Below are 14,361 nucleotides of genomic sequence, written 5' to 3'. Positions count from 1 at the left end.
ATTGTCATTTTGGCTGTCCACAATGTAGCCTTGCCAGCTCTGTGATGCTTTCCTTCTCACATCTCAAATGCAAAGAAGACAGTTTCCAAATCCTCTCCTCAGTTTCCTTCTGATGTGCTAGCTCTTTGCCTCAGAATAGCCTGCTCTCATTAAGAGGTGTAACCTCACAAACAAATGCAGGTACAAGTGTTTAACAACCAATGACCCAGAAAACTGGTTCAACTCAGCTTAATCAGGTTCTTGATCTACTCTGGATTCACCACACCGCACATGAGTACTCAGTGACATAAAATGCACATCTACAGAGGTTAGTTTTAGTGCAGGTGTTAGAGTGGTCAGGGAAGCACTCTCAACATCCAAAACAACTGATTTTTACAGCCACACTCCAGTAAAGTTTACATAGCACTGTAGAAAATTATAGTGAACTGTAGCTACAGAGTGGCTATAGAAGTAAGTTTTCTGAGTGGTCCAAGTCCTTTTCCACTGTGTTCCATAATTTCATTGGGGAGCAATAAATTAGGAACCTGTAGGGAATCTTCCCTGCCAAACACCACCTGAGTAAAGAAGATATGGATTTACGCGTAACTAACTAGCTAAATAAAAAGTCATACACACAGGACACAAAAATAACCTCTTAATCAAAAGTTTGGTGCATTGTGATGCTCAGTGTGTGCTACCAATGGCTGCTGGCAGGCTTGTACACAGGTCCCCTGTGCCTGCCAGAGTTTGGCTGTGAAGTTGATCTTCATCACTGCTGCTATCTGTGCAGAACACAGCAAAGGTGTGCCTAGCCCTTGCCAAAGCTTTATTTGGCCTACCCATACCTTAAGACAAAAGAAACATGTTGAATTGTCAGGGACTGAGGAAGACATGAAGAGAGAAGAAATGGGGAGAGAAATCCCTGCCAAGTCAGGGATTCCTTGTACAGGAATCATTATGGGGAGGTTTGGGGTTCTGCCCTGTTACACCTGTAGCGCTCCCTTCCCTTGGGAGGAGGGACTGATTGCAATGTGTAGCTTCTAGAGATGTCCCCCATGAATGAACCCTTCCTGTGGCTTCACTGCAGGTGTCAGACATGCCCAAATACGTGTTTGCAAGAGTTGTCCTTGCAGCAATGACTTCATAACCTGCAGATGTCAAAAACCAAGACAAAATAATATAGCACACTCCAGGCTGAATGTGGTTAACTAAGTTGCTTTTAGTTTATTAATTTTACCCATATACATAGTTGGTTTTGAAAACACCATGTGAAGAACCAGGACAAAGTGTAACAAAATGGAATGTGAAAAGATTTCAATATGCAACGTGATGGTGTACCTACTGTGTTTTTTACATACTTTACATTGAAAACCAAATAAACCACAGTTCTCAGAGGAAGTACACATTTTATTTTGAACTAGCAAATTTAGTTTATTAATACGTAAAAAAATAAATCTACAATAGCAACAGTGCAAACACATCAGAACTTGCATGGCATACAGAACACAAATGAATAAAAATTATTGTACAAAGGGTCCGATGTTTCCTATGGTACTGGCTGTGATATGTACAAAGAACAACAGCGTGATGAATAAACTGCAACTTAAACAGGAAGATGAGCTGCATATTACTTGTTCTGTCTTGTATGGCCTCTCTATTTCAGGGGGTAAAGCCGTCATGCCCTGGAACTGCAATTAAAATAAAATAAAACAGTTTCATCATATAAGATCAGAAATATATTTTGCTCTCTAACTAGTTAGCAAATTGCATGAGAATCTATTGTTAGCTTTGTATTGCGGTTGTGACTCTCACTGTGGAGACATCAAACTCGGTAAAAATATTAATATATTGCACGCCAAATGATCATCCAGTGTGCAGATCCATTGTTCTCAGCTTGAGAAAAATTGCACACACTGGCATCCTTTCCTATAAAGCAAGGCCAGGCTTTTGTTTGCTGATTTGCATGACCTTGTTTTGGTTTGTAGGACTGTTTGGTTGGTTTTGCCTTTGTTTTCATCTTTCTGGAAGGTGAAAATGGAAGATTACAGCATTGCAGTGCTTTTGGTATATTGGATGACAATTGAAAGCATTCCTTGGTGCATACAAGGCTTATACTTGCATGTAGAAGCCAGCTAATTGTGCACATATGTTCCACAGAATGGTTGAGGCTGGAAGGGAGCTGTGGAGGTCATGTGGTCCAGCCCCTCTGCTGAACCAGGGCCACCTAGAGCAGTGTCATATTTCCGTATATTGAGCATTTTTATGCTTCCCTTAGAATTCAGTGCAATTTTTATGGAGGTTGCATACCTACCTGCCTCTCCTGGCTTGGACATGAGATGAGAGAGATTTGGGTACATGACTTAGTTATGTATTTCCAAAAGTACTCCCTATTTACATAGTTTAATTCTTGAACTAAAGGAACACTGACAGGTTTATGCTGAACAAAAGAAGTTCTATGAAAAGTGAGCCCCTGGGCACAAGCATTTTTGAAAGTTTGAATGGCCACCTGTACAGTATGTGCTTGTTTTTCCATGTTGCAATTGTTCTTCACTGCAGAAAAAAAAATAATCTAAATATGGATTTATTCTTAGCAAATACAACACAAAGCTAAAACTGATCAGGAAGCCATCCCTTCAGCAGGATGAAGATCTTATCAAATTAATTCCTCCACTTCAAGTTTTTCCTTCTTGTAACAACTCACAGATTGTTTGGGCATTCAGGTTAAATCTGTTCTTGATTTTGATGAGGATGGCCAATTACACATAATATTACTAATAAGAGAAGGAAAAGGAAAAAGTCCTAATCATATCTTTGAAGAATATACCCAAATCACTTGAAATAGGAAACTGATAATAAAAAGGAAGAACTGAGAACTCTCACTTCCAGTTAACTCACTCTTTGAATATGTTCTTTAAGTCATAAGTATTGCTCCTTCATCCTGTAAGATAAAGGGGAACACCATTTTCAAGAAAGCAAACCGCTTAAAAAATAGATGCCTATCCCCTTCTGATAAAATTTCCATGTGTTTTCCATCTTCTTAACTTGTCCTCTTGCAAATAATCAGTGAGAGAGCAGCTAGCTGGTTGCTACTGGCCAGCAGCTGCAAAGGTCAAGAAGCTTAACCAAAAGCAATGAATAATCATATGTATTATCATCACATGTAGTCAATCACATGTAGTCAATGAGTACTTTTCACAGAAGGTCTGTAGTGTCTACTGACATTTAGAATAAATAATAACCTACTGGGTAATTATTTTTATCTTACATTTTCTAATGACAGTGCTAATGCACTTTTTTGGTCCACTACTATAGATATCTCTAAGACACCAGATCAACAGAAAAGTGAGAGATATTGGAAGACTGTTCATATAGCTCTAGGTGGTTTAGGAGTTAAGAAGGCAGACTCTTGAGGCTTCCTTATGCAGTTAATATGCTTTCCCTACAAAGTGATTCAGAGAAGAAACCTGATTCAGGAATTTCAAATCCTGCATTGCAAGGCCCTAACATAAGACCCTGACAATAGAGGGAGCCAATGGAAACTAGCTTTCTAACGCCTAACCTGGACACATATGGTTACTCTTTCATCTGAGTCCTAGGCACAGTGGAAAAGTCCATATTCCGATCACTGAACCCAAATCCTGATCAAAGCTCCAGCTTTTCTATTCTTTTTAAACAGTTATAGAACTTGAGTTCCGTGACAGCACTGATAAAACATTCTCATCATTTGTTACTGAAGGTCTTCAATGGCCATGTAAACAGTCCGAAGCCAGGTACTTATTCATCCCCAATCAAGCACAGTAAACCCCTTTTGTTTCATGGCATTGTTGCCTACTTTTTAACACTTAGAAAACTTGGTAGGAATAGACTTACCGACCATTCTGCATTATCTGTTTTTGAACATCTCACGTTAACTGGTAGTTTAAGCACAAGCTCATTATAGGAGAGACCCTCTGATCTGGACCACTTGAACTTGTTCATTGCATCCATAAATGACAGATTTTTATATTGCTTAGGACTCTTGATAATAAAAGGCCAAGTCCTGAAGAAAAATAAATACAAAGAATTAAAAAAAAAAAAAAAAAAAAAAAGATAAATGTCATCAAGGTCATGAAGTTGGAACTGATAAGGAAAATCTTTTGGAGAATTTACTCAGAAAAACAAATGCACTATATATGTATAAGTATACAAAATTCACATTCTCACCTAAATTCTCTGCTAGTGAAAACTGACACAGTATCACTGACCTTAACAGACCTATGAAAGTTTGTCATCAGTTTAGAACTTGCTACCAGATGCTTTTAAAAATGAAGTATTTTAAGTTAAGAATTACACTGCTGTTCTCATCTACAAACTGAATAAACAGGCTATCCAAAACAGATCTTCTATTGTAATCCCACCCCTGGGGGGGGGGGGGGGGGTCAAAAAAGTCACATTCTCTGCTAAGCTTGACAGACTTGTAAAGAAATGTTTGCCATTAGGAAGCTGCTTCCAGATTGCTCTGCCAGGCTCTGGTTGTAACTCAGATAACAAGTCAGACTTCATCCTAGCACAAGGGTGCTAGGTTGGCAACAGTGCCAAAAGATCAAATGACAATAACCAGTGTCCTGGACGTTGACTTTTAGCATGTCCCAGTGCTTTGGCTGCAAGGGAACTTTTGGCAAAGGTTGGGATAGAGACCTGCTGCACTATTGTAAGAGGGCTGAGAATTCACCAACATTTGGCAAAACTTTCCCTGAACAATTGGGGTCAGTCCCTTTCCCCACCACCATCCAGAGATATGGGAAAGGAAGGAATTGTCTTTGGAGGAGGGAAATGTCTTTGTCTTTCATTTAGTAGAGAAAACTCAATTATAATAATGAAGATTTTTTGATAGTAAAGAAAACCTTTTCCATTTTTTTTGCTTTCCATGTGTGAATGGAAAACAGCATGGCGAGTGTGGAAAGTTTTTAAAAACAGAAAGTTATGTAAACTTTGTGCAAAAAAAAATAAAGCAGCTAAAACTTTATCTAACTAACCTAATTATTAGGTTAAAAAATGCTGAAGCACATGTTACCTTTTTAAAACTGACAGACCTGCGTTATCTTGCAGTATGCTGTCTCCCATTTGCTTTGGTTAAAGGGCTGCCTATGCCAAAGTTCACCTCCGCTCAATTTTTAGGCACTGAGGACATAATTTTAATCAGACACCTATTTTACACTATTGTAGCCCAATCACTTTAATCTCAACTCCTCATGATTTATACCACTGTCCGGGCCACCAGGCTGAAGAAGAAAAGGAGTTTTAAAGTAAGCCACCAGTGCCTTGATCCTGCCTCCAGCTGCCTTCATGTGTAAGTCAAGAGAGACTTTAAAGCAGTCAGTGAAGCAATTCCAGTGTAAAACTGACACAAGAGAGATGAGTATCAGGTCACATATCCTTAGGCTGACAGAGTTTAATGAAACAAGAATTGTGGATTAGGTCATAAATACTAGAGGCATTAATAATCTCTTCTAATTACTCTTCCATTTGCAGCAGACAGTCTGCATGCTTACTCTATTCAAAACATCTTTATTTCCCCAGGCCAAATGTGCATTTTTTTCTTAAGTACAGTTATCATGAATGAGCACTCAAGAGAGCATACAATTGTTAGAATGTTTTCTTTATAACCTCAGAAAGACTCTTTTAGATAGGACTGATTTAGAAACTGTGTTCTCCCTGTATTAGAAGGGAATGTAAGTAGAAGTATCATTAAAACTGAAGTAGACATTGACTGCATTCTGACTTTTTCCGACTCTTCAGTATTGGGTGTAAACTTCAGAACTAAGACCGGTAAGCCTGTACATCAAATTACTTTGCAGTAAGAGTTTTATATTTATTTTTCTGTATTTCATTCATTTGGGAATGGTTCCTTTCAGACTATTACTATGTTTGCAATCACTTCTACCGCAGATCCTCTACTGAGATGCTTTCATGTTGGGCATTGTAAGGAGCATTTAATATCTGAAAAAATATGCTATTCATTGATTTTTATATCTTCAAACACATATATCCTTTTCATAGTAGGCTTCTTCCCATCTCCTACAAAAGTCTAAATTTTTTGTTAGATTCTGGAAATCACAATTGCTCACAGTGAGCAATATCATTGTGCAGGTCAACCTGGTGAAATGAGAATGGCAGAAAAGTTAGATCCTACAACTCAGTGCAAGACATGTTTTTGCCTAGGCCTTCATGATGAAGGCCAGAAAGAGTTCTGCTGACTTAATTAATGAATTGCAACACCTGATTTAACCTTCCTCCCTGTGCTACACCCTCTGGAAACTCACAGGCCAGCAGCCAGATGCCACATGAAATGGACCTTCATGATGTTTATTACAGATCCAGAGTTGCCTAAATAGTAACACTACCTTCCCACCCACACCACTTATGGAGGGGATATTGAATATTTGTGGCCCACTGAAGTAGTCAGAACCTACAACAGAATGATATTACCCCTTTCAAGCTGAGCAGCATGCCAATGTTCAGCATTTTGTGGGTTATTTCTATAGGGAAGAAAAATTGATGACAGGGGGGTTTCTTTCTGACACGGTCCTGTTTACCTCTCAAAAATGTGCAGTGAGCTGTTTCCCTGAAAAGCAGGAATCAAAGTCTCAGCAGACAGTGTCTTTGCACAGAAGTGCAAGCTTCTGCAGTCAGCAGCTAACCAAAATACTATTTTCTTCCTCTTGGCTAGATTCCTACCACTTATTCTCCATTTTTCTCTACTTATTTTGTATATCATCTTCTGATTTATTCTTCCAAAGCTCCATCTCCCCATCATGGTGCTTATCTACCATTTTATCTTTTACTATAAATGATTTAATATTCTTTCATCCCCTCCATTTTTTTTCTAGTTTAAAACTTCTTCCCATTTTGTGCATTCTTGTCACTGTCACTGAAACATCACTGAGCTTCAGATGTGAGAAACAGTTCTAGTATCAATTCTCCTCTTGGTTGCATTGATCAGCTTTAGCAGAATTAATGACAATCTACACAGGCTAATTCAACTCTCATGCTCCCAAAGTCCTACTTTTGCAAAATTATCTTTATATCCTTTATTTCTGTAACTGAAGCACTGATATGTTTTAATAAACTGATACATTTGAAACACTGATATGATATTGATACACTTTATTTATTTATTTATTTATTTATTTTGATGGTTGGTGGGGTAACTGCTGTAAGAAAATATATTTCTTTAACGGAAGAAATTTCTTTTCAATTAAAAAAAAATACACAAAACAATAAAATAATTTGGCAGGAGAAATAAGCAGTTGCACAGGTTATTCACCAAAATGAGGTGGCATGAATGATCTTGCAACACATTGCACTGTCTGAAAGAAATAAGGGTTGTATAGAAATGACCCTATAAGACTACAGATTAAAGCAACAGACAGAGATAGAGGTACTGTACATATTCATAAACATTTTACTTGCCTGACTGGTCTATAGATTTCCTTAACACCAATGAACTGGAGTTGCTCCATGATGTCTGGAATACTTGCACACCGTGTGAGGTTGATTCGTGGGTAATAGAGCAGATATGACAGGCACATTTCATTCCTGGTGCTCAGACCACCCTGAAAATGGGATTTTTCTTTTAATCAAGATAACATTAGAATTCCACAGACGGAAACACTGATTAACATTTATATGTTAATGAAATGTGTATCAGGAAGCCTGATTCAACAGGTTTACCTTTCACATAAGGTTATCAAGTAACAAGAAGTTTTTACATAATTAATTACAAAATACACTACAAGCTCAAACAACAGATCCTGCGCTTAAAAAGTCAGAAGGAACACTTATTAATAAAATAAGCCTCCAGTTATGTAGAAGATGATGATCTGAGAAGTACAGATTCACTTTTGGTTATTTCCAAGATACTTATACGTACCATGCTTCAGGAAGATGTCTTCAAAATGGAGTAGATGTAGGAAAAAATCTTGTAAGATAATTAGTCTTTTTAACAGGAAATTAAATGAGCTTTGCCTAGTAAAATGGAGGAAGGGATGTAATATGTTTCTATATAGATTACATATTTTGATAAAGAGTTAGAAAGAAAAAGTAATTTATTATATTATATAGTTATATAGTTTTATTTATATTATATAGTTATGCTTTTTATATTTATATAGTTATATTTTATCTAGTAAAACAGATTTGTGGGACTGTTCCCACAGATCTCATAAATTCATGAACCAAGGCACAAGAGCTAGTGTAGTCACCACACAGGAAAATAGGACTACCTGGAACTGACCCTGAAGTATTTTGAATTATGAAGTATTTTTTGAATGTATTTCATTTTTTCTATGCATATTTCACTCAAGATACAGCTGGCACAACAAAAACTGAAAGGACTTGATTCTCTATATTTGGACAAAATGCCCAGTATACAGCTCAATAAAAACATAATACAATGGGTGAACAATTAGCTGACTGGTTGGGCTAAAAGAGTTATAGTAAATGGGGTTATACCAGGATGGTGGTCAGTAACTAGTGGGGTTCCCCGAGGCTCTATTTTGGGGTCAGATCTCTTTATTGTTTTTGTAAATGACTTGGATGCAGGACTTGAAGGTATACTGAGTAAGTTTGCAGATGACACTAAACTGGGAGGAGCTGTTGACTCTATTGAGTGTAGAGAGGCATTGCAGAGAGATGTTGACAAATTAGAGAGCTGGGCAATCACCAACGACATGAAGTTTAAAAAGAGCAAGTGCCAGATTCTGCACCTGGGAAGGGGCAACCCTGGCTATACTTACAGACTGAGGAATGAGAGGCTGGAGAGTAGCTCCACAGAAAGTGATCTGGGGATTTTGGTCAATGGCAAGTTGAATCTGAGTCACCAGTGTGTCCTGGCAGCCAAAAGGGCCAACAAAGTCATGGGCTGCATCAGGCACACCATTGCTAGCTGGATGAGCGGAGTGATTGTCGTGCTCTGGTACAGCCTCACCTCGAGTACTCTGTGCAATTTTGGGCACCACAATATAAGAAGGACAGAATATTATTAGAATGTGTCCAAAGGACGGCTACAAAGATGGTGAAGAGTCTAGAGGGGAAGATGTATGAGGAATGGCTGAGGTCCCTTGGTTTGTTCAGCCAAGAGCAGGCTGAGGGGAGGCCTGCAGCTCCCTCACGAGGGGAGCGGAGGGGCAGGCGCTGAGCTCTGCTCTCTGGGGACAGCGACAGGACCCGAGGGAACGGCATGGAGCTGGGACAGGGAGGGTCAGGCTGGGGGTTAGGGAAAGGTTCTGCACCCAGAGGGTGGTTGGGCACTAGAACTGCTCCCCAAGGAAGTGGTCACGGCACCGAGCCTGCCAGAGTTCAAGAAGTATTTGGACAACGCTCTCAGACACATGGTCTGATTTTTGGTGGTCTCATGTGGAGCCGGGAGCTTGACATGATCCTTGTGGGTCCCTTCAAACTCAGGATATTCTGTGCTTTTATGATTCTATTTTGCTTTTATTCATACACTTACTGCATATGCCTACATGTAACCAATGATTCAGCAAGAGCTATCCCTATGCTCTCTGGATGTCATGACCAGGTCTTCCCTATTAAACAGATCTCACCTCCTGGAGATCTGGATCCAGCCCTTCCTGAGGATGAGGGAGCAGCCCCTAGCAAAAGGAGCTATGCCTGCACCTATGCCTGTCCCTACATGTAACAGGTTTGGCCTCACTCCCTGGTTTTGCAGTCAGCCAGCACAGTCCAGATGCCACAGTAACTACAAGCGCATGCAGGCAGAGCACCCACTTCTGCCCTGCGCTGAGGACAGCAGCTGCCAAGGAGGGTCTCTGCAACTCCATGCCAACATATGCAAAGTACTAATTTGAGCAGTTAGCTGCTGGAAAACATGAGAAACGTGCCACACCAAGGTTCACGGATCCCAGCTGCCTCATCTTAGTCATGCCTCAGTCCTACTTGAGGCACAAGTGGTCTGATCTTAGTCATGGCATAAGTGAAAATCAATATGTAAGAACTTGTAATTACAACTTCAGGGAAACATGGGTAACAAGTTCATAAAAATAATTCATTAGAATATGCACAATTTACATGTTAATATATGTTATGAAGAAATTGCTCCTTTTGCTGCTGAAGTCTCATTTTTCAAGATCTTTTATGTTCTGGCCTGCTTATTTTTATAAACTAGACATATGAATGCAATATGCAAGAGATCAGACTACAATCATAGTATTCCTTATGACTTAAAACCTAAGACATGAAAGACAACACATAATTAAGTGCATGCAAATTAGCAAATAAGTTCACACATTTTAATAGCATCTAATGAAAAAGATTTTAGTCCCCAAAATGGTCACCTCATCTTCTGTGTGCTTATTTTGATCCAATAAAAATTTTCTTACCCATGTCATGCGAATTCGGTCCACAGTACTGTAGTGACATTCTGTGATTAAATTATCCCCCTGAAATACAAGATTTAAGACATTCACATTTCTGAAGTTTATGAGCACTAGCTTAGGGTATCTATGGATGACAGCAAAAACTTAAAAGGATCAGAGCAGTTGATAGGAGTTTTTGAAAGAGCAAAGGATTAGGTAATTGGTCTATGCTAAAACTTTGGCAATTAGCATTTATATTATCCCATATCCTCAGGGATCCCCCATGGATTTAAACAGAGCCTTAATAAGAGCATGATCTATATTTTCAAACTGCAGTGGAAGTGCTCAGTTAGAAGCCTATTTTCAGGGAAATTATATACGTAGACAATGTATATAAATGAGTCCTGCTCCAAAACTCTTCCAATGCTGCTTAGGGTATCTCTCCCCAGGCTAATTTATCCTGCCAACTTCTATAGAATTAGTTGCCAAATAAGAAAATAAGGTTTTCCACATCACAATAACAACTATTTATCTGCCAAGCCTAGGAGAAGAGGAGTGGCAGGCAAAGGCATAGCTACACCAACAGATACGTATGGGAAAGGCTGAACACTTACCTTCTCAAGTATATGCAATTAACTTTTTGCTGTCTTGACAAACAGATCTACAATGTTTTCAAATAAAGGTAATATCTTTGTTCCCTGTACCTAATCAAATATATGTATCTCAAAATGACTATGATAATCAAATGGAAACAAAAACATTGAAGAACATAGACTTCAAAAATCTGACATTTTGGGGCAACTTCACGTGTCACAAGGATGCCAGAGGCTTATTTCCTCTGGTTCACTTTTGTGTACCACCGCTTTCTGTTCATGTCACCCATTGTACTAATCTTCCCTGAAGAAATCAGATTACCCTTCAAAGGCTGAGAACTTCTCCTTCCCTTTGGGCTTTTCCACTGCCAGATTAGTGATAGCACTAACTGTAGTCTGGGCTAAAACAAGAAGGTGTATCAGCCTTGTGTCAGCTAAATGAAGACTGAGCTTTCTGAAGGAGCACAAACAGGCAAAACTTCACCACCCCCTGCAGGAAGATGCTTATTGGCACCAGGGACAACTCTGTCTCTCCTGGTATAAGGAGCTGTAAAATATTCACTAAAAGTTTTTCTTTTGCAAGATTAGATCTTTTGGGTCCAAATTCAGAAGAGAATACGAGTCCACAAAGAAAACAAGATGGACTGCACAGATGAAAGAAGGATACGCTATGTGGAAGAGCTATCAGAAGAGTGTAACAAGAACTTTAATGATTTTTTTTAATATTATTATTAGTATTATTAGCTAATTGATTAAACTGTGGTCAGAAATATACCAGAATGATGCATGAAGAGTTGTGCTGGTAATTTTGCATAAGATGAAAACAATTAAAGGGCACAAAAAAGACTCATTTCAGAGAAAAGGAAAAAAAAAATACAGCTTCTACTCTATCTGTCTTTTTTAAGTTGCTGATACTATCAGATACCTCTTTTTGTCTTTTTGCTGTCTACTCCCTTTTGTTCTTGAATTTTAAGAGGTCTTTCTCTATAATCTGCATGGATATTCCTAAAAGTATTAGAGGCTTTCTCTGTAAACCTGTCATCTTCTGCCAGCCCTCTTCCTAAACCCTTCAATGTTTCTTTCCTGGAGGAGGTAATACCAGTTTGTCTTTGAAGTCCCCGTGGAGTACTAGCAGTTGGACTTCAAAGAGTAAATTCTGCACCTGAACATCCAGATTTTGCTGTAGGAATTAAAGTTAACATTTTATTATTTTTGCCTTTCAAGGACAAATGTCGAAGTATCTCAGTGTGGGAGAAGAGACATAAGAGAGGAAGGGACTTGAAGAGAAGCCTAGAAGATTAAACCACAGGGCTCCTGACTATACATGAAGTTCAACCATTCCAATGGCCTTTTCAGCTCAAATCATAAACAAAATGCAGCTGTGCTTGATATTTTGCATCTGACCAATTCCATGAGGTAATGGGCTTGTTCACATGCACCAGGACAAGCCCATCACCATCTGCACTGCTGGTCAGTTCTGGAGCAACCAGCTCTTTGCACTACTTAGCTTTCTGTCATCAAGCCAAAGCTTCAAAAACAGATGCCAGCTGGAACTAACAAGAGATGGATGAATAATTTTTTAAATGAGTGACTCACCCAAAAATATATACAGAGAGACTTGCATGAAATACCCATGAATAGCTACTGGTTTAATTTAATGCTTTATAATATAAAAATAGTTTTTTTGTTTGTTTGTTTGTTTTTTTTAAGTATATTACATTCTCATAAGAACAGCAGATAGAATTGCATAATTCCTTCTTCCAAACGGTTTTGTTTACTTGGTGAAACCTCATGTAGAACAGGAGTATAGAGTTTTATTCCCAACAACAAATAAAAATGTGAAGCAAAGAGAAGATTTGGTTGATTTGCAGACATGTTTGCAATACTTGCCGTGTGCAAATACTCAGGATGTACTATTTGGTTCCAATGGCTCAGCTGGAAACTCTACAGGGGGATGTTTCCATTCTTCAGCTGGCCAGATTCACGAATATGACACAACCAGGCACACCTGTGATTTTGTTATCCACTTTGTTCAAGAATTTATGATGGTAAAGTTCAAGTCAATTATTGTAGACACCAAAAAACACCCAGCAGATGAACTGGTAGTCCAAGCCAGTTCTGTAATGAATTGTGTGGATACTTACAAGACACAGCAGCTTTAATGCATTAATCACTCTGTGATAAGTGGGAAAATGACCACAACATTAAAGAAATTAATCCTAAATGTGAGTAAATGTTAGGTATATGATCTCTAAAACAACTTCAGGGAAAATATTAAGAGTGTCATACTGGCAAGATGGTTCTTTCTTCTTCCAGATACTGAAACTCCTGGAAGTTGAAGTCAAACTCATCATCATATGCAAGCAGCTTCTGCTCCTCGCCGTTGCGGAAGTGACGCATCCGGATAGCTCTGCCAGCAAGATGAGCATGAAGAAGTACCGCAAACACATGAATCCCGCTAGGTCTCTCAGCACCTAGAGCCTGGCCAGGGGAAACCAACACCATCAGCGTGCCTAGGTGCAATGTAATGTAATGCAGAGTGTGAAGGTATATTAATAAATGCAGTTCATGTTCTGTCAATTTAAAACAAAGTATAGTCTTGAGCAAAAGTAAATCAGAATGTGAAATTAAAGTTTTATATATTTAAAAAAAAAAAAACTGTTTTTTTTTTTTTTTTTCTTCTTTTTTTTTAATAAAACCAAGTCTTAATTCCTAATCCACACAGTTTCTATGAAAACCAACTGGACTGCCAATAATCAATACATTAAGACTATTCATAGAATCATCATCACAGGATCATAGAATGGCTCGGGTTGGAAGAAACCTTAAAGACCACTTAGTTCCAACCCCCCTGCCATGGGCAGGGATGCCACCAGCTAGATCAGGTTGCCCAGGGTCTAACCTAACCTAGTCTTGAACACCTCCAGGGATGGGGCATCTACAACCTCCCTGGGTAACCTCTTTCAGTGCCTCATCACCCTCTGAGTGAAGAATTTCCTCCTAACCTCTAACCTAAAACTCCCTTCTTTTAGTTTAAAACCATTCCCCCTTGCCCTGTCATTATCTGATTAAGCAAAGAGTCTCTCTTTTTATAAGTCCCCTTTAAGTGCTGAAAAGCTGCATTGAGGTCACCCTGAAGCCTTCGCTTTTGTAGTTTGAACATACCCAGCTCTCTCAGCCTTTCTTCATAGAAGAGGTGCTCCAGCCCCTTGGTCATCTTTGTAGCCTTCCTCTGGACCTGTACTAACAGCTCCACATCCTTCTTGTGCTGGCAGCTTCAGACCTGGATGCAGCGCTCCAAGTGGGGCCTCACCAGGGCAGAGTAGAGGGAGACAATCTCCTCCCTCAGCCTGCTGGACACTCCTTTTTTAATGCAGCCCAGGATGCAGTTGGCCTTCTGGGCTGCAAGCACACACTTCTGGCTCATATCA

The 14,361-nt window shown here is 39.1% G+C and overlaps 1 protein-coding gene across 1 annotated transcript in view; it reads right to left on the bottom strand.

Moving 5' to 3' along the window:
* Positions 1-1,174: 1,174 nt before the first annotated feature.
* Positions 1,175-14,361, bottom strand: part of MOXD1 (monooxygenase DBH like 1) — a 53,244-nt gene continuing 40,057 nt past the window's right edge. Inside the window, exons 8-12 of the mRNA XM_035322588.1 lie at positions 13,220-13,411; positions 10,362-10,421; positions 7,432-7,574; positions 3,850-4,018; positions 1,175-1,667 (exon numbers count right to left, since the gene is read on the bottom strand). Coding sequence (XP_035178479.1) covers positions 1,500-1,667; positions 3,850-4,018; positions 7,432-7,574; positions 10,362-10,421; positions 13,220-13,411 — 732 coding nt within the window. The 3' untranslated portion in view covers positions 1,175-1,499. The remainder of the gene's footprint in view (positions 1,668-3,849; positions 4,019-7,431; positions 7,575-10,361; positions 10,422-13,219; positions 13,412-14,361) is intronic.

Source organism: Oxyura jamaicensis, chromosome 3 (genome assembly GCF_011077185.1).
Source record: "Oxyura jamaicensis isolate SHBP4307 breed ruddy duck chromosome 3, BPBGC_Ojam_1.0, whole genome shotgun sequence".
In the NCBI taxonomy this organism is placed as follows: Eukaryota; Metazoa; Chordata; class Aves; order Anseriformes; family Anatidae; genus Oxyura; species Oxyura jamaicensis.
Note: the sequence above shows the minus strand (reverse complement) of the source record. Positions and strands in the feature narration are given on the sequence as shown.